Genomic DNA, 22,287 nt, shown 5'->3' on the forward strand with positions numbered 1-22,287 from the left:
ATCTCTCTCTCTCTCTCTCTCTCTCTCTTTTTTTTACTGAAAATTTTAAGAAGCATAGCCTGTGCCTCCTGGCATCATGTATCCCTACAGGTGCTAGTTAGTATTTTTCTGACTGACTAAAGTGATAAATAAGCATTCTGGGAAATGCGCACAAGTCCACATCTCCTGCCCCCAACCTGACTCCCATTCTCACTGATTTCTAGGGACATCTGAATTCCATCAAAGGAGATGAAATCAAAGAAAAGGGATTTTTCTCTTTCCACTGAGGGCCAAGACATTCAAAGTTTCTAATAATTTTCTTAAGTGCATCCTAGCTTTCAATATCTGTCAGGCATTAATCTGAATGACATTTTTTTGTTGCTTTTCAAATAACAGGATTATTTTTGTTGTTGTTCCATCCTCAGATTTTCATTTCATTTTCAAACATAAAGTAAGGGAAAATTCTCAGAAGATAAGTCATTTTGCTCACTTCATTATATGCCATTTTCACCTTTCTTCATATTCATCTGCTATAGAGAATGCATAACAAAGAGAAGAGCCCTGGAGTATACACTTTTAACCAAGAAAGTCATGGCTAAAATGTGGTTATGACAGAACCCAAATTGCATACAATAACCCAGAGGATAGACAATTTTTTTCATTTGTTTTGAATTCAGTAGAATTCACACATAAATTGTCTATTTAACTGTTAGGATTTTGAGAATATAAACCATTATATGAAATATGAATAAAAACAGTTGGGTTATCCATATCTGCTTTATAATTATATGTTCATTGCTTTATATGTTCATAACAAATAATATTATATATACACAATATTCTATAAGTGGTTTAACATAATGCAATATCATTGAGTTAACCTTCAAAATAAACAAAGGGAAAAAAGCAATATCAGAGGGAATAGAGTAAAAACAAAACTATTCATTTGCCATTACAGGAACAAATTAGTCAACTTATAAAACACCACCCTTCCTAAATCTTTCCATTATTCATTTTATCCAATTTTTCTATTTAAATTAAACTGCAACATATCAGAAAAATAAAACAGTCATTTACTAGCTCTACAGATCACTTGCCTAATTGTATGGAATATAGCAGAGATAATGAGCTCATTGTGAACGGCAACAGCCATATAGCGTGGCTCATGAAATGCTGATGGGACTGTCCGCACTGCATAGCAGAGATAAACACCCCACAAGAGGAATAAAAATTCAGCTGTGAGAAGAACAAACAAACAATTTTCCATTAGTTTCACAGGTGAACAAAAATATAAGTTCTTTAGCATGCATTTTGTCTGTCACAAAAACATAAATTTAGAAATAGATGCTTGCAAAGTATCGTTTATATGTAAATACAGATACTATTTATTTACTTATAAATTTTATTTAATATACAGTTCTTTTCAAAGGTATACTTTGTCATTGTTATAACAGCATTTGAATTCTCAGTTTTGTTTTTGCTGATATCCGTATTTTTCCTAAAACATGTGTAAAATAATTTTTCTTATCCCCATCCTATGTTTAGGATGTTCATGGAGGATCTTGGTCTTAAGAAAATTATCAAGGCAAAAAAAAAAAAAACCCAAGAACAACAACAAAAAATCCTTTGTAATATGTTTATATAAAGCTCCTAGAAATTTAAGTTTTTATTGCACTGTGCCCAGTTCAGCAAGTAAAAATATCCATTGCCAGAAATGTGAGAACATAGGTTGCTAAACATTCAGTGGCATATTTTATAAATGAAACATTGTTTCTTTACATATGACAGAAATCATATCTTTTATGGGTGGAGTGCTGGAAGATTTAGTAAAATTCACAATCACCTTGTTTGATCACTGAAGCCAGAAGAAATAGGCAGAGGATGGCAGCTAAGAATAAGGACTTCAAAATCATACTAGATGTTATGTCTGAACCTAGCTCTACCCTAACTTAATTTGATTAATCCTAGGTGATTTACTTAACCTCTGTGGTCACAGTTACTTCATTGGAAAATGAAGAAAATAAAAGTAAGTACATACCTCCTAGGATTATTTGTTAATTAAATAAAAAAATTCAGATAAAGCAACATACTTTCTGACACATAGTAGTTGTTAAATGGTTCTTATTATTAAACTTCTCATTTGACTTTTTTTCAAACTAAGCATTGCAATAATTTTTAAAACCAGTAAGTTTTAAAACCTATTTTACCTCAGTGAAACAACCATGTTGGAAGATAAAATCTGAATACTAAGTTACGTTCTAATTTGGACAAAATATCTCACCAAAGACATTACTTACATGTAGCCTTCTTGCATACTAAAATTCTGATCAAAACACTGATTGTTCATCTAAAAACCAAGATTTTATCTGCCAACATTTCAACATGTTTCTACTATTATTTAAACATTAGGAAGTGTCCCAAGTATTGATAATCAAGCTACTCAAAACCAAAAGCCAAAGCAGGGGGTGGAGTGGACACTTCACTTGAAACTCTCCATGAGATGTAGCATCATTCCAAATAATTCACTATGGTGAGCACAGGCCATATGAGGTGAATGTTGTTTCCAGTTGAGCTCTAATGGGTTGAATGAAGAAAATCAGCAAATTGCATTCAGATACAATTTGCTTTTCCAACTCAGTCTGTGGCACCACTTTTGCCTTCTGTAACTAGGTTTGAAATCTCAGAGCTACCTTTCACTTCTATGTTTCTTTTGTTTCTCTCTCTCTCTCTCTTTGTCATTCTTCATATTTATTGATTTATCTCAAGGAATACAATTCTAATCTTTGTCTAAGTCCCTATCAGTTCACTTCTTATTTGTTGAAATTATTTTACAAGGGCCCTCTATAGCTGGCTTCACCCTGTACTAATCTGTTCATCATAATAACAACAAGTTCATTTTTCTTAAACTCCATTTTGATCATATCAGGGTTTCTCCAAATCTCTGACTATTCATTTGGGTTAACCCAATCTCCATTAGAAGGTTTATTCAGATGTCAGTACAAGGCTGGAAATAATTTCTCTCCCCAAAGAAAGACTCTAAGGGGGTTCCTGTTCAGGCATACATGTTGTTACTTATAAGACTTTCTTGCTACCCAGGGTTCATGTTAGTTCCTCATATTACTTGCCTTTATCCTTTTTTACTTATATATTTGTTAGATCCTGACTTCTTGTTTCTCTGAGCCTCAGCCTTTTGTGAGGCATCCATTACATCTTTATTCAGAAATCTTCAAAGGCTTGATATTATTGTTTTACAAATCCCTCATCCTGGCATTTGTAACTCTCCACATGACTTCACACTATATATTTAACATGATCTCCCAGTACTCCCCAACATAAACACTTTGAGCTAACCTATGATGTCTCATTGTTTGCTAAATACTCCAAAGATTGGTCTTACCTATGAGCCATGGCTCACACTACTTCTCCCCCTGAAAATTTTCTCTTAACTCCATTTCCAAATCTTAGTCAATTTTTTAATGTCCAAACTCAAGTTTTACCTCACAAGCTGCCTAGAATGGCTATAACCTACACTGAATTTTCTTTCCACTAATCTCTCTCTTTCTTTTTAACTATCTATACAACACAAAGCAGAGAATAAGGCCATATAATGTATAACTGGGAGAAAATTTTTCAGGGGTTGGGTCTTATTAGTCAACACCCTCCTTGAACCACCTCACCCAATTATGACCTCTTTCAGGGCAAGAACTGAGTTTCCAGTGATTTTTTTTTTCCTCCCTTGGCCTACACAGGTATAACATGGAGCCCAAATAGATAAGTCTTAATAACTGTTTGTTGAACTGAATGACTCTGATGTTAATTTCATGTTTGAATAACCAGAGATATAGATGTAATGTAACCTTGCCACTCCATATAACATTACAGGGCTGCTGAAGCAAAATAAGTAGGAAGCTGTTAGACTGAAGTCATTGCTTCACCTGGAAGGCTCATGGACCCTTACATAAGCAAACTGAAACAGTTTAGCAGCATTCCTTGTAGCTGATTAAATTTGAATTGAACTTCAGCCAATAACAGAGAGCTAATTAGCCGATTCATTCTATAATGTGGGCCCTCCTTTCCAACCATACCCAACACCTAGCTATAGCAAATAAAGTAGTTTTTAAAAAATTTGTTTCTGTGTTTTGTTCTATGCTCAGACTGCTGTTGTGAAACCCACAATGTCCTTTCAATTTGGGTACTTCCTGATTCATGAATCATTCTTTGCTCAAATAAATTCTTTAAATTTTATTTTTGTCTCTTATGTTTTGTGTAACCAGACTAAAAATGACCTAAAGATGATGCTGGCATTATTACTAACATGACAACCTCTATTTAATGACACACAATAAGTATGGGGTACTGTGTTTGGTAGAAAAGAATGATGAAGGCAAAAAACTATTAAGAAACAGTGCTGGGCCATACGGCCCACACCAGCCCCCGCGGGACCCAGGCTCACAGTAGGTGGGGAGACCACCCCTCCACTGGTGAGCCTAGCCTCTGGCACAGGACTATCCCTTCCGACCAGTGGACTATGGGGGGAGGTTGAGCCCTGTGGCCCAGATCCACCCAAACCAGCCTGTGTGGGGCCCAGGCTCACAGTAGGCTCAGGTCCACCCCTCTCTCCGGGAGAAAGACACCCCAGGGCCTAGCCTCAATAGAAAGCATAACCAACAGACTAGATCACTTGGAAGAAAGAATGTCAGATAATGAAGACAAAGTATACAATCTGGAAAATAAAGTTGATCACACAGTGAAGATGGTAAGAAACAATGAACAAAACATCCAAGAATTATGAAACAGCATCAAAAGACTAAATCTGAGTTATTGGGATAGAGGAAGGCACAGAGTTTCAAACCAAAGGAATTCACAATCTCGTCAATGAGATAATATAAAAAAAATTTCCCAAGCATGAAGAATGAATTGGAAAACCAAATACATGAGACTTACAGGACACCAGATGTACAACAGATCTACACCAAGGCACATTATAATGAAAATGCCTAGCATACAGAATAAAGATAGAATCTTAAAAGCCGCAAGAGAGAGGAATCAGATTGCATATAGGGGGAGACCAATTCGTATCTCAGCAGATTTTTCAACCCAGACCCTCAAAGCCAGGAGATCGTGGAACAATATATACCAAGCCTGAAAGAAAATGGATGCCAACCAAGAATCTTATATCCAACAAAACTAAGCTTTAGATTTGATGATGAAATAAAAACTTCCATGATAAATAAAAGTTAAAAGAATTTACAACTAGAAAGCCTGCACTAAAGAACATCCTCAGCAAAATATTCCAAGAAGAGGAAATGAAAAAAAATGATAAAAATCAACAGAGGGAGGGATTACACTAAAGGAAAATCTAATCAGAGTAGAAACAAAGTCACATTAAATACCAAAAATAAACAAAAATGTCTGGGAATACAAATCATGTCTCAGTAAGAGTATATGGTCTATTTTAGAGAAGGATCCATGTGCTGCTGAGAAGAAAGTATATTCTCTCACTTTTAGGCCTGAATCTTAATGGCCTAAACTCACCAATCAAAAGACATAGACTAGCAGATTGAATAAAAAATAAGATCCAACAATATGCTGCCTCCAAGAGACTCATCTCATAGAAAAAGACATCCACAGACTGAAGGTGAAAGGCTTGGAAAAATCATACCACTCACATGGACTGCAGAAGCAAGCAGGGATTTCCATCCTTATATCAGATAAAATAGACTTCAAGCTAAAGTCAATCAAAAAGGACAAAGAAGTACACTATACACTTTTCAAGGGAACCATACACCAACAAGATTTAACAATTATAAATATATATGCTACAAACAATGGAGTGTCTATGTTCATCAAACAAACTCTTCTCAAGTTCAAGAGTCAAATAGAACACAATAGAATAATTTTGGGTGACTTTAACACACCTCTTTCATCACTAGATAGATGTTCTAAACAAAAGCTGCACAAAGAAACTATAGAACTCAATAATACACTCAATAACTTAGACTTAACTGACATATATAGAATATTTCATCCTTCAAAGAGAGAATATACTTTCTTTTTAGCAGATAGATCCTTCTCTAAAATAGACCATATACTATGCCACAAAGCAACTTTTAGAAAATATAAAGAAGTAGAGATACTACCCTGCATTCTATCAGATCATAATGGAATGAAATTAGAAATCAATGATAAAATAAGAAATAAAAGCCACTCCAACACATGGATACTAAATAATATGCTATTGAATAAACAATGTGTTGCAGTAGACATCAAGAGGAGATTCAAAAATTTTTAGAGGTGAATGAGAACACAAATACAACATATTGAAATCTCTGGGACACTATAAAAGCAGTTCTAAGAGGAAAGTTCATTGCATGGAGTTCATTCCTTAAAAGAAGAAAAGTCAAAAAAATAAATGACTTAACATTACATCTCAAAGCCCTAGGAAAAAAAGAATAAATCAACACCAAAAGCAGAACTCAAAAAATAATTAAAATCAGAGCTGAAATCAATGAAATTGAAACAAAAGAAACAATTGAAAAAATTGACAGAACAAAAATTGGTTCTTTAAAAAAATAAATAAAATTGACAGACCCTTCGCCATGCTAATGAAGACAAGGAGAGAGAAAGCTCAAATTACTAAAATATGTGATGAAAAAGGAAATATCACAACAGATATTACAGAAATACAGAAGATAATTAGAAATTATTTTGAAAACTTGTACTCCAATAAAATAGAAAATATCCAAGGCATCGATAAATTTCTAGAGTCATATAATTTACCCAAATTGAATCAGGATGATATATATAAGTTAAACAGATCAATTTCAAATGACAAAATAGAAGATGCTATCAAAAGTCTACCGGATGGATACACAGCCAAGGCCTACAAGACCTTTAAAGAAGAACTAATACCAATACTCTTTAATTTATTTTAGGAAATAGAAAAAGAGGGAGCACTTCCAAACTCATTTTATGAGGCCAATATCCCCTGATTTCAAACCAGGCAAAGACATATCAAAAAAAAGAAAACCAATATCTCTAATGAACATAGATGCAAAAATTCTCAATAAAATTCTGACAAATTGAATACAAAAACATATCAAAAAGATCATGCACCATGATCAAGTGGGATTCATCCCAGTGATGCAAGGTTGGTTCAACATACGGAAATCAATAAATGTAATTCATCACATCAATAGACTTAAAGAGGGCTGGGGATGTGGCTCAAGCGGTAACGCGCTCGCATGGCATGTGCGGGGTGCTGGGTTCGATCCTCAGCACCACATAAAATAAAGATGTTGTGTCCGACGAAAACTGAAAAATAAATATCAAAAAAATTCTCTCTCTCTCTCTCTCTCTCTCTCAAAAATAGACTTAAAGATAAAAATCATATGATTATCTCAATAGATGCAGAAAAAGCATTTGACAAAACACAGCACCCCTTCATGTTCAAAACATTAGAAAAACTAGGGATAACAGGAACATATCTCAACATTATAAAGGCTATCTATGCTAAGCTCCAGGCTAATTTATCATTCTAAGTGGAGAAAAATTGAAAGCATTTCCTCTAAAAATTGGAACAAGACAGAGATGCTCTCTTTCACCACTTCAATTTAACATAGTTCTTGAAACACTGGCCAGAGCAATTGGACAGATGAAAGAAATTAAAGGGATACACACAGGAAAAGAAGAACTAAAATTGGCACCATTTGCTGATGATATGATTCTGTACCTAGAAGACCCTAAAAGTTCCACCAGAAAACTTTTAGAAATAGTAAATGAATTCAGCAAAGTAGCAGGATATAAAACCAACACCCATAAATCAAAGGCATTTCTGTATATCAGTGACAAATCCTCAGAAAGGGAAATGAGGAAAACTACCCCACTTACAATTGCCTCAAAAAATAAAATACTTTGGAATCAACTTAATGAAAGAGGTAAAAGATCTATATAAAGAAAATTACAGAACCCTAAAGAAAGAAGTCAAAGAAGATCTTAGAAGATGGAAAGATCTACCTTGCTCTTGGATAGGCAGAATTAATATTATCAAAATGACCATACTAACAAAAGCATTATACAGATTTAATGCAATTCCAATCAAAATCCCAATGACATTCCTCATAGAAATAGAAAAAGCAGTCATGAAATTCATCTGGAAAAATAATAGACCCAGAATAACTAAAGCAATCCTTAGCACAAAGAGTGAAGCAGGTGGCATCACTATACCAGATCTTAAGCTATACTGCAGAGGAAAAGTAATAAAAACAGCATGGCATTGGCACCAAAACAGAATGGTAGACCAATGGTACAAAATAGAGGACACATATATTAACCCCCCAAAATTACAATTATCTTATATTAGACAAAGGTGTCAAAAAATGCATTGGAGAAAGATAGCCTCTTCAACGAATTGTTCTGGGAAATTGGAAATCCACGTGCAACAAAATAAAATTAAACCTCTATCTCTCACCATGCACAAAACTCAACTCAAAATGAATCAAAGACTTAGGAATTAAACCAGAGACACTGTGTCTAATAGAAGAAAAAGTAGGTCCTAATCTCCATCGTGTGGGATGAGGCCCCAACCTCCTTAATAAGATTCCTTTGGCACAGGAATTAAAATCAAGAATCAATATATGGGATGGACTCAAACTAAAAAGTTTCTTCTCAGCAAGAGAAACAATCTGTGAGGTGAATAGAGAGCCTACATCTTGGGAACAAATCTTTACCCCTCACACATCAGATAGAGCTCTAATCTCTAGGGTATATAAAGAACTCAGAAAGCTAAACACCAAAAAATAAATAACCCAATTAATAAATGGGCCAAGGGCCTGAATAGACACTTCTCAGAAGATGATATACAATCAATCAATAAATATATGAAAAAATGTTTACCATCACTAGCAATTAGAGAAATGCAAATCAAAACTACTCTAAATTTCATCTCTCTCCAGTCACAATGGCAGCTGTTATGTATTATGTATGTGTTGGCGAGGATGTGGGGGAAAAGGTAGACTCATACACTGCTAATGGGACTGCAAATTGGTGCAGCCAATATGGAGAGTAGTATGGAGATTTCTTGGAAAATTGGGAATGGAACCACCATTTGACTCAGCTATCCCTCTCCTGGGTCTATACCCAAAGGACTTAAAAACAGCATACTATAGGGACACAGCCACATCAAATTTATAGCAGCACAATTCATAATAGCTAAACTGTGCAACCAACCTAGATGCCCTTCAGTAGATGAATGGATAAAAAAATGTGGCATATATACACAATGGAATATTACTCAGCAATAAAAGAGAATAATATCATGACATTTGCCAGTAAGTGGATGGAGTTAGAGAAGATAATGCTCAGTGAACTTAGCCAATCCCAAATAACCAAATGCTAAATGTTTTCTCTGATATAATGAGGCTGATTCATAGTGGGGTAGGGAGAGGGAGCATGGGAGGAATAGACTAACTTTAGATAGGGCAGAGGGGTTGGAGTGGAAGGGATGGGGCATAGGGTTAGAAATGATGGTGGAATGCAATGGACATCATTATCCAAAGTACATGTATAAAGACGCGAATTGGTGTGAATATACTTTGTATATAAGCGGAGATATGAAAATTCATTCTCTATATGTGTAATAAGAATTGTAATTCATTCTGCTGTCACATATAAATAAAAAAAGACTAATTATAAAAAAGTAAAAGAAACAGTGCTGGGGCCAGTCAAGGTGGTACACACCTGTAATTGCCAGTTCAAAGCCAGCCTCAGCAAAAGTAAGATGCTAAGCAACTCAGTGAGACCCTGTCTCTAAATAAAATACAAAACAGGGCTAGAGATATGACTCAATGGTCCAGTGCCACTGAGTTCAATCGTTGGTACTGCGCCCCTCAAAAAGAAACAGTACTGGGGAATGATATTGGCTAAATTATATTATTACATTGTGTGAATGTACAAATACCTAACAACAAATACCATCAATTTGTACAACTATAATGCACCAATAAAAAATGTGGAAAAAAAACCAATGGCACAAAACATATGCTGCAGTTAAAGGATTTACAAGTAGCTGCATTATAAGAACAGTATCTTCTACTAGTTATTGCAGTGTTTATATGTTACACCAAAGATTCAAAAAAGGAAAGTTGTTATCAGGTTAATCAGTGTGCCACAATGGGGGATTATATTTAAAACTATAAGACAAAATAATATTTCTCATAATAGCTAAGCTGAACATTAAAATCATTTCATTAACAATATCAATAATATGCTCTCACTGAAAAACAATTTATTATTCAAAGTACCAATTAAACTAAATATGATATATAAAATTGCTTAGAAAAAAATCAGTTTCATATAATTAACTTCAGACTAACACTGCAATTAGTAAAGAAAATATGTAGATGTTACCAAATTTTGCAGTGTTTTTATGTGGGAGTTGAAATATGTGTTATACTTCTGCTTTGTAAAACGATTTTGATGGGAGGCATGAGTATAGTTAAAAAGGGAATTGCATTTATATTTAAAGATTCAAATAAGGCTTTTAGAAAACCAAGGTATTTTATTTTTAATCTATAAGAGATATAAGTTTAAAAGTTAACTACCATAGCCTTTTAAAAATTAATATACCATAATGAAAGTAATTTCAAGTTATTTTTTCCAAAGGCCTGGGGCAAGCAAAGAAAATGACCCAGCTCTGTGATCTTAAACCACCCACAAGGGTCAAGATGAGAACAACTACAAAGTACAAAAGATGCTCAAACTGTGGAGACCTTGTTAAGCCATGTTGCACAACTACAAAGTACAAAAGATGCTCAAACTGTGGAGACCTTGTTAAGCCATGTTGCACAGGCATTTTGTATTAATAACAGTTTATCCTCTTTATCCTCTTAAAATTATTTTAAGATAGCATAAAAAATACATAATTGACAAAACATTCACATTTTATTTCCCTCTTCTTTTTTTCCCTCTAAATCCTATCAACTTAGAAAATTCATGAACAGAGTAAAACATTATTTATGATTCTGAAGCCAGATTTAAAGTTAGGTAGTCAATGTAGTTAGGTAAATCGGGTCTAATACTGAGTGAAATCTAAAATGGAGGCCATGCTGAGAATGATTCCAGGAAACACAGGACAACTCATGGAATGTTAATGAAGTCCTGAGAAAAGCCCTAGGCTCAAAGCCCATCCCAAAGAAGTATTAATAAACAGCCCCCAGCAAACTTGAAGGTGCTAACTCAGAAGTCCTTCCTGCTCAGACTACTTCTTTGGCCCACCTGTGTCCCAGCCCTCGGGCCCTCCAACCTACATTCCATCACCAAAACTATAAAAAGGGGAAACAACCGCACTTCCACGGATTCCACCTCTTGGGTCCCCTTCTTCCTCCGGGAGAAGTCTTTTCTGCTGTCCTTTAATAAACTTCTAATTTCTACTCTGACCTTGCCTCGGCGTGCTTCTTTGGTGTTATTCTTCAACATTGGGGAAGCAAGAACTCATCACCGGTCAACAGTGGTAACAATTCCACCCAAGATAGTCTATTTTCTTTTCATAGAGTGGACAGCTCAAAGGTTTTCATTAAGTATTAAATTGAATAACTTCAATACTCCTTGAGAAGATCTTGAATTCCAGACTTTTAGGACTAAATAGGTACATGGAAGCTTATATTCTGGCTGCCTATTTGCCTCTTCTTTGCTTAAAATAAGGACAATAATGAGGTTACATGAATTAAAAAATGTAAATGATATTTGATAGAATTTTAAAGTTAGAAGTGACTTCATTTGAGCATGTCATGAGGAGGACATTTTTGCAAATGTATATGGTGGGGAAAGGGGTGGTTAGTGAGATGCAGTTACTCTGCTGGCTGTTTATTCAGTTTTGGCATAGAGAAGTACATGGAAAAGGTGAACTTGCAATATATTTCACCACTAGGACAATGGTGGTCAAATATCTATTCATTTTTCAGCTTTTTGGAAGCAGGGAAACACAAGGGATGGTCAGAGTTGGGCTTCAAGACTTGCCTGTGGAGAAGCTCATCCCCTCCAGTTGGACTTGCTCAATGAGGAGCAGAACAGGGCCTAGAACCCTTGTCTCCTGGTTCTTGGCTAATGTTCCCTAAATTTGATGTCCTTGGGCTGAGGGCTTTTCTTTTCTTTTCCCTTCCCTTCTTCCCTCCCTTCCTTCCTTCCTTCCTTCCTTCCTTCCTTCCTTCCTTCCTTCCTTCCTTCCTTCCTTCCTTCCCACTCTTTCCCTCCCTCCATCCCTTCCTTCTTTCCTTCTTCCTTCTATTACTAACAGAGGCACAGATGAAACCTTGGGAGAATTTTTCCAAGCAGCAATTGTTTGTAATTTAAACTAATATGTTAATTAGAAGTGAATAGTCTGTGGTAGTAAGAGTTCTACTTGAAAGTGCTTTTTTGTCTCCTCAGTTGATTTGATTGCATAGTTAACATCTGTTAGATGTACCAGGAACTGTGCTAAATGTATTCTGTACATTATCAATATTTGTGAAGGTTTTATTATAGAACTTTTAACTGCTTTTAAAAGGAGGGAAATAGAATTCTGAATGCTAAAATTTCAAACTTGGATCAGAGAAATTTATGGGAATACTGAGACTGTAAATCAGATGGTGACCTGGCTATTCTATTCTCTTACCCACTCATTGCTAGATAACTCTCTGAGGCAAGACTGCTGTGAATAGGCACACATTTTTAGGTTCACTTTTCTTTGATGCTTCTCTTCACGTATTTCTATAACTTGGACCAAGTTTTTTCCCCACAGACACTACTGCATTTTAAGTAGTAAGTATAGAGAAAATAGGCTTTTATCTTTCTTTCTGACATATACATTTAGAATTTTAAAAGATTGATATGGGGTGACAGAACGTTCACAAAATCCAGAGACTTCAGTCTTAAAGAAGTGCCAAGCTCACAAAGACAAGGGAAATTGCATGGTAAAGGAAGGAGACCCTCATTGTTATACAAAATTACATATAAGAGGAAGTGAGGGGAAAGGGGAAAAAAACAAGAGAGAGAAATGAATTACAGTAGATGTAGTAAGGAGAGAAGATGGGAGGGGAGGGGAGGGGAGGGAAGCGGAGGAGAGGGAAAGGGAAGGGAGGGGGGATAGTAGAGGATAGGAAAGGCAGCAGAATACAACATACACTAGTATGGCAGTAGGTAAAAAAGTGGATGTGTAACCGATGTGAATCTGCAATATGTATATCGGGTAAAAATGGGAGTTCATAATCTGCTTTAATCAAATATATGAAATATGACATGTCAAGAACTTTGTAATGTTTTGAACAACTAATAATAAAAAAAAAATAAGATAACAGATCCTCAGGCAATAAGGTCAAGGTCTTTCATTTCCCCATCCCTGCTATGTACACAAACATTATTATTTGGGTAGGGAGCAAAATTTGGAATTACTTACTATGATTTACAAATGTACTTTAATTTCTGATCTTTTATGAAAGCCTAACAGCATTGACAATTTATTTGCCTTTGCCTGGATTATATCACTAAAAATTCACAAATAGCTTTTCAACAGTTAATTTGAGTATTTTTTGAATGACTGTAGTGAGGGTTGTTATTAATTTATTTATTTACATTCTAACTCTATAGGAAAATGTTTCATTTTTTTGAGATGGGGTTATTTGAATGATGCTAAAGGGCAAACAGAAAGAATAAATTAGTTTATTTTATACCTTAATTTTTTACCTCCAGCACCATCTTTTTCTCTTTTGGAAGTTAAAGAAAGTTTACCTTCCTTAGAAGTTAGCATAATTTTGCAGCTAAAATCGTTGAGACTATTTAGTGATTTAGGTTTGGATTAGGATATTGCTTGACTACTGAATAATTTTAATGAGGTCATTAAAAAAATCTGCTGTTTTTTTGGCCAATGGTTTCTTTCTTATTAAAGTTATCCCAAGGTTTGACTACTACTGGGAATGGTTTTGGTGAGCTGAAAAAGGGAAGACCTTCAAATCTTCTATTCCTACATATTAAACCTCTTCTCAAAGGAAATGATAGTGCCAGATTCTTCTCTTTAGTATTAGTGCAGAAATCAGAATGGGTAGGGATATAACACCACGTTGGAACTTACAGTAACTTGAATTAACACTTTGTTATTTCAACTGATATTTCTTTCAACACAAGGAAAAGGACCACTCAAATCTTTCTGACAACCATGTTAATATATGGGTTATCTCTGTTCAAGCAACAAAAGATTTCCTTCTTCTTCTTTTTCACCTTTAAAATCCTAGGGTTTCACAGGGATTTGTGCTATAGTATCGATCTAAAAGGTTGCCCAAAGGTCCTGAGTTCAAGGCTTGGTGGCCAGCCTGTGGCACTATTAGTAGGTGGTAGAATCTTTAAGGGGCAGGGTCTAGTGGGAGGATTTAGTCACTGTGCTCATGCCCTAGAAGGGAACTGTGGCACTGGAGTTATATCCCAAGACAATCTCAACAATTATGTCAGGATTTCATTAACTTCCAAAATTAAAGTAATTATAAATTATTCTTTCTTTCTGTACTTTAGTATTATATAACTGATTACTCCTTAAAGAAGTAGAATATTTTTCAGAAGAGGTGATATATAAGTAAAAAAATAACCCCCACATTGATTGTTTTGAAAGCAAATAAGCAAGCCCTTGATAGTTTCTAATTATGTAGCCCAAGCCAAAGCAAACTCTTAGAGAGGTCAGGCTTTCACCCTTTGAATGAAAATTTTTAAAGTATTTAAAAAATAGTAAAAGTAATGCAGCATAGATGAAGGCATAGGGTACATTAGAATACAATACAATAAAATGTATGCAATGAACCTTAATCAAGAGCATTAAGACAAATGAAGTCTAATATATTTTCCTCGATACTCATTAAATGGTACTTCTTTCACATCTCACCTGTCTTAATGTCACCTAATCTTCTAGATAATTAAGTGTTTAAATCCTTAGAAACAATAGCTATTTCAGAATTTCCCTCACAACACAGTAAAAGAGTTACTATAGTTGTCTCAGTTCCTTCTAAACATTGGCATATGGCTAATTAAATTACTGAATACCATGTCTGTGACATGTATTTAAAATATTATGCCAGGAGGGAGGAGTACAAAGAAGAACATGTCAATGAAAATGAAATAAAGATCATATTTTCTGTAGTGAAAAATATTCTATGTAAAATTCACAGTAACTAGTATTTTTGAACAGTGGGATAATCCATGTCAGAATTCACTAAGAGCACAAATATTTTAAAATTCTCAAATGAAATGTATATCCAAGCCTCTCACTCCTGTTCAATTATTGCTTAGATTTCTCTCTACATCTTTCTTTCCAACTTGGTGAAGACAATTTGTAACAAGGGTTGTCACACTCTAAGGAATTTCCAAGACTGTAAGACAGCTTAGGCATTGATGGAGTTAATTTATAACAGGGCCTTTGTCAGGGAATAATTATTATAACATAAAAATGCTGTTGAGAAGAGCTAGGCCATATTAGTGAGATGTAAAACTAGAATAACAGAAGATAGCAGATGATAAAGAGCAGCCTACACAGAGCATGCTGTCTATACTCTTGAGCTAGGTTAGAAAATCAGTAAAAACAGCTTTAGTCTCACTTATGTTCCATTTCATCGCATTTTATTATCATTACCTAACTTCCAGAAGAAACTGAAAACTTAGGCAAGTTCAGTGGCTGCGTAAATTTGCACTCAAGTCTGACAGATTTAGCCACGAAGTAGAAGTTATAAGTATTCTTGACATTATCATCTATTAGTCACTTTTTTTGCAGTTGATTTATTTATTATAGGTAAAGTAAAAATGTTCTCACTTATTCTAATTTTTCTTGGTTACTGGAACTATTTCAGATCTTCAATATGTTCTAAATGTGGAATAGAAATTGAGTGCCATCCAACTACATATACCAAAGTTTAAAGTCCATTATATTACCACCTCTGCTATTCATGTATCCAAGTCTGAAAGCATTGTATTGGAGGATAGTGCCCAGGATATCTAAATGTCAGTGTGAAAACATGCCTCTAGGAGGGAAATCATAAAGGTTAGTTCAGGCTCGAGAAGTCAATGCTACTCGCTTGTCTGTAGTAGTAGTTAGGAAACTCATAGGGAATAATGTTATGACTTCTTAATATGATGAATTTTAATGCTATTGTGAAAAATTCTGAACATGAACAATTGACTGTCAAGTTATTGCTATATTTAGAAAAATATCTGGCAATCCTACTAGCTACATTTTTCAAAATAAGTATAACTTGGGACTTTTTTTCATTAATTTAGGAAAACATTTCCAAGTTTCAGCTCCTTCATCTATGGCACAGCTCTTTCAACAGAAGCACATAAATTGTATTCTACTTCAATATTTGCAATTATACTTTATAATAATTTTCATATTATAACTTTCATTTACCATGCCAAGTTTGTATCAATCTATTATGTGGATTGTTATGGAAATCAAGGTAGAGTTTCAAAAAAATAGTTGGGGATTGCCAATTTATACAAATTGCTCAAAAATACCTCCCAAAATTTATCATTAAAATAAAATGGAGGACAATTGTCTTAACTTCTAAGTTTTTAGATTTAATGAATTTCTTTATCTTTGTCTAATTCTCACAATATAAAATACCTAAAGAGGAAGCTGAGCTCATTTTTTTGTTCTTCTAGTAAATATTTATCAAGAGTCTACAACTGACAGATAATGTGTTAGGTGTCAGGGATACAGAGTGAAGCATTTAACAATGAAATGTTCACATATCTAGGTTGGGAGAGGAAATAGGGATGAGCTAATGGAGGGATACTTTGTTTTGCCTTTAGTAGTACTCTACAGAAAATATATTTAAATGTACTTAAAAATCAAAGTCCTGAATCAAATAATAAGTACTACATTATTATTTGAGATACAAATAATTCTCAAAGAAGTATGCAGTTTAACTCTTAATAGAAATTCTAATTTGATCTAGAAATACTTTGGAACATACAAATTTTAAAATTCTCTTTCTACCATGTAAATATTTTTTAAAAATAAAACTGAGTACTTTAAAATGCTTCTCACATTGTCCAAGATCCATCTGTCTTCCACAGTTGCAGCATTTATATCCTTATTTGCTTTCCATTAAAGCTTATCTCACAAGTTTTTATACAGGACAATGATTTTTGAAAATTATAAACAGACATAAATAACAATAGGATTCTGAAAGTAATTTTTCCCTTCTATGTTTCTAATCACTTCCTCAAAGAGAAATTGAAGCTCATAGAGACTCAGAAAATTTTCCAAGTTGTTTCCTCTACCTCCCTATTTCTTTCTAAAATACTGTGGTAGGAAAATCATGCATATGAGCAGTTCTGGAATATCTGTATGCAATAAAGCAAAAACAGAAAGGACCATTCTTTATTTTTATGATCTACATTTTTTTTTTGTAGTGGGGATTGATCCTAGGACCACTTAAGCACTGATCTACATCTCGAGCCCTTTTAATATTTTTCTTTAGAGGCAGGGTCTTACTGAGTTGCCTAGGGCCTTACTAAATTGCCGGATCTGGCTATGAACTTGCGATCCTCCTGCTTCAGCCTCCTGAGCTACTGGGATTACAGGCATGCACCATTGTGTCAGGCTTATGATCTACATTTCTAACTAGAGCTCTACTTCAGTGGAAAAAGGAGCATTTTGCTCTTCCAGTCATTTATTTTGTACTAATAAATCACATCATTTTATATAGGTAAAGCTAACTCAAATGCAAGCTTGTTAATATATTTTCCTCCCCTCTCTCCTTCCTCCCTTCTCCCTTCCTTTCCCTCTTCAATTAACTCCTGAAACTAATGTGAGTCTACACAACTTCTTGGTGATGATTTCCCACAGCCTCAAGGTAAAACCCATCTCCTGCCTCTCCACAGCCCCTACTTTACATAAAAACATTTCTGCACAAAATTGGAGAAAAAAATTTATCTTTCAGTACAGATTTTCAAGCTGACTGAAGATATATAAATTTATTCTTATATGACAATCTCTGAATATTAAAAAAAATCTAATGGTAAACAGCTACTTTAAGAAACTGGTATGTAGAACTAAAAAAGAGGCTTTTGCTACACATTGGAAAACATCAAGTTAAGAGAGATTAGATGTAGAATATCATTATGTTACATGCTGAAAGAGAAATACATGAAAATTAATATAGGATAGTGTAAAAAAAACATAGCAGCCGGGTATGGTGGCACACACCTGTAATCCCAGTGGCTCAGGAGACCGGGGCAGGAGGATTGCAACTTCAAAGCCAGCCTCAGCAACTTAGTGAGGCTCTACGTAACTTAGCAAGACCCTGTCTCAAAATAAAAAATAAAAAGGACTGGGGATGTGGTTCAATGGTTAAGTGCCCTGGGTTCAATCCTCAGTACCAAAAAAAAAAAAAAAATTACAGCAACCTCCTGGCTCATATTTTCGACAGTCCTAAATCGACAGGACAAAGACATGATGGGGAGATAATGAAAACATCACTACCCCACAATTTAACTTCCTCTTGCTTCTAGGTCCCTGTACCCTTATCACTAAAGTCTTGTTTTTCTGAGATCCCAGTGTTATCACCTAACACCTTTGGGAGTACTGCTTGAATTCCTGTCTCTCAAGTCTTGCTACTTCTGCCTAATTCCTAAAGTCATGACCTATACTCTGGCTCCATCATTCATCTCTTTTAGTTTCTCTAACCTTCTTACCTGAATGGAGGCCTGGTTCTGGCTAAGGAGCTGAATTCACTGCAACCCTCTCAAGCTGTGCATCTTCATTCTGTCCTGAGTGACCTCCCTCAGGAATGGGAAGTAGGATCAGTCCCCCTTGCTCTCTAGGTATGCTTTCCCAGAATTATCCAGAATTAATGTATAAAAAAATACCCATTGCTTTTCTAGTTCCCTCCTCACTAGTGGAAAAAATTGCTACTTATTTAAGTTTTTTTCTCTGAAGGAGGGCAGAATTTAGTGGACATATACTTATGCACTGCTTAATGTTTGGGATGCATTCTGAGAAATGTGCTAGGCAATTCTGTCATTGTGTGAACATCATGAAGTGTACTTACACAAACCTACATGGATAGGTCAGTCACTTGATGTGGCATCAAGAGACTCAGTAAAAATGAGATGCATAGAACTGTTTCTCAAGCAACACAGCATACTGTTTTGCAATAAACTTTAAGTATAAGGAGCATATTCTAAAATAACAATGAAAAGTATTTTAAGTAAATACATAACACAGTAGCAGTCATTTATGATCACTATCAAATTTTAGCTTCTGTACATAGTGGTATATGGCAAATGACTGGCAGTAGATGATGTCTGTTCATACAAGCATCCCTATAAACACATGAGTCATGTGCTGAACCATGATGTATGATGGTTACTACATCAGTAGGTAATAAAATTTCAGCTCCATTATAATCTTATGGGATCACCATTGAATATACAGACTGCCATTAACCCAAACATTATTATGTGGCATGTGACTGTACAAATGAATTTGTTATGTGATACTGAATAGCTATTGTATGAGTGGTAGTTAAGCAAATGAGTTAGGAACATTGTGGTCAGAATGGAATTCTTCAGTGATTGTGGAAGTAGGAGAGCTTAAGATGGCAAAAAGGTTATATAAAGTAGGAGAGATCACTGGAAATCAAGGGATTAAAGTATTGGTTGAGAGTGGCACAGGTTTAGATGTCTACTAAGATCATGTGTGGGAGAAAAGATATGAGTAAGTATGGATATAGGAAAATTTCCAGATACATAGGCAAGAATTTTAAGATCTGATGGCTCTTTTTTATTTCTTTTTCAAGCAGAGGTCATCTGCAAAGAGAAAAAGAAACATGGACAATTTGGAGGAAAGACATGAGACGTGAAATAATAATTATAAGAATGTTCCAGTGGTCCTTCATCGGGGGATCTGTAAGAATGTTATGAAACAGCCAGAGTTGAACTGAGATTAGTGATCATTATATTCCATGAAGTTCATCTGATTACTTCCTTGGAGTAAGTGTTTCTATGTGTTAGAAAACTGTGAGATTCACCCGAGTGCTTATTTAGCACAGATTGCTGAGCTCTAGGTCCCAGAGCATCTGACTGAGAAAGTCTGGAATGTGGCCCCAAACTACATTTCTAGTAAGTTCCCAGGTGATGCTGCTCATGGGGCCATGCTTTCAGGATCAGTTTTTAAAGCTTTCTCCCTGTAATAATTCCATCCCACACTCTAGATTTGGTACATTTGTCTTTTTAAAAAAACACATTCTTAAAAAATAAAAAAAACAAAAACAAAAACAAAAAACACATTCTGAAAGCAATCAAGATTGAATTTACTGATACCTCATATCACTTTCCTGGTTTTCTAAATTCCTTTTAAATATTTTTAATAAACAGCCATCTAGCATTATTACAATGTATTTCAACTCTTTTCTACTAAGACATTTCCTTCATGTTTCATATAATTCCCACCCACCTCCATCTGCCACAATTCCTATCAAATGGAATGTTCTTTGCACCTCTTTATAATAGCCTAAATATTACCCATGGCTCAAGGAGCTTCTTTATAAAGATTCCTTGATTTTGGTCCAAACTCTTGCCTTCCTTAATTGAACTATTAATGCATCAAGAGTTTTTGACACCTAATTTTGCTTCTTAATAATTTGTAACAAACCTTATTTATTTACATTAACCAATGGTAAGTGACTTGATGAAAGAAAACATTGTATATTAACATTTAAACATTGTATATTTCCACAAAAGTGTTCAACACAGCACTAGAAGAACTATAGGTACTCAGTGAATCTTGTTAATGGTATATACTTCTTAATTTTCAATAAAGTTTATATAAGAGGAATTACAGAATGTTGTCAATTTTATATTCCTACATATGTCTACATATAGAAATATATACACTCTTCAGAGAGCAATATAAACTTTAAAAAGTTCTTGACATCTTAAAGCCAATGTGTAAAAAATGCTAGGTAGATAGGTCATACTATCTGCTTGTTTGTGTTATTTTGAGTTTTCTTTTTAATAAAATAGCAGAAACTAGTGGACTTATCTTTATAGCAATATAAGAAAATGACTTTTCTTACTTTGGCTAACTTGCACCAAAAAGTATAAAATAAGGAGTCAGAGGCTTCTACCAAGTAGAAATTTTATATTAATTGATTTATTTTCATGTTAAGACTAAACTCAAATCAGAATTGCTTCCTACCTTACTTTCTGCTTTATTTTCTGAAAGCCATATTGTTCAAGATACATTAATAAAGTAAATATATTGTAATTATAACCATTCCCTTTATATGCCCACATTACTAAATTATTAGAGATTCAGGTTCATAGAATCTATGAATAAAATATTCAAAATATTCTAAAATATTTTGCCCAGAAAAATATTCTACATTTGAATTGTAATCTAATAAATATATATTTTATTAGGTATGTTTGTTTCTAATGTTAGTATTTTCTAAGTGTTGATGGACCTTTATTTATTTTTATATGGTGCTAAGAATTGAGCTTAGTGCCTCACAAATGCTAGGCAAGCACTCTGCCACTGAACCACAACCCCAGCCCCTGTATTTTTTGTGTATTACCCTCAAAATTAAATACTGTTCTATGTTTATTGAGGGAACAACAACAAAATAATAAAGAATTTTCTTTTATTATTTGTTTTTTGTATCTCCGTATTGTATATCTCTGTATTGTATTTCTATTATTTTTTTAAAAATTGGAGTGCCAGAAAAGTAACCTGTATTTTTAACCTAAGTTTTGATGTGGTTCTTCTACATTCTCCAGTTTCTCTGCCACATACCACCGCCAACCCCACCCAGTAGCATGGCTTGATCTTTGTGTAATACTGAATCTCTAGAGAACAACTGATAAATTTTCTTTAGAGATAAACTTGGAAAGAATAATAAATCTGAAGTTTTGAAGAGGCAATCTCTTCACAAAAAGTACTCTATATACCAAATCTGATATAACACAGGACTAAAAGTATAGAAAAATATTGACATGCTTCTTATTTTTCCTTCCAACTAAACACATAAGTCAAGATAATAACAATTAGTAATCAAAATGGAGGCCAATTGATAAGATGGAAAACAGAAAATTTGTTTGCACACAAAAGTTGCCTTTATTCACAGTAGTTCTCAATTCTGATTTACCTGATTACTTTTTTTTTTCAACAAAGCTATATACCTTTGAAAAAGAATGGAAACTTCTGGAAAAAGTTTGTATTCCATAAGTCATCAGGCTCATTTTCATAATTTTGTTCAACCAAGACCATATTGGGTAAAATTTCTTTATGTT

At 34.4% G+C, this 22,287-nt stretch overlaps 1 protein-coding gene across 1 annotated transcript in view; it reads right to left on the reverse strand.

The window, feature by feature from the left end:
* Gpr158 (G protein-coupled receptor 158) overlaps nucleotides 1-22,287 on the reverse strand; it is a 411,653-nt gene that overhangs the window by 8,912 nt on the left and 380,454 nt on the right. The window contains exon 8 of the mRNA XM_076832133.1: nucleotides 1,077-1,215. Within this exon, the coding sequence (XP_076688248.1) occupies nucleotides 1,077-1,215 (139 nt within the window). The remainder of the gene's footprint in view (nucleotides 1-1,076; nucleotides 1,216-22,287) is intronic.

This window comes from Callospermophilus lateralis, chromosome 13 (genome assembly GCF_048772815.1).
Source record: "Callospermophilus lateralis isolate mCalLat2 chromosome 13, mCalLat2.hap1, whole genome shotgun sequence".
In the NCBI taxonomy this organism is placed as follows: Eukaryota; Metazoa; Chordata; class Mammalia; order Rodentia; family Sciuridae; genus Callospermophilus; species Callospermophilus lateralis.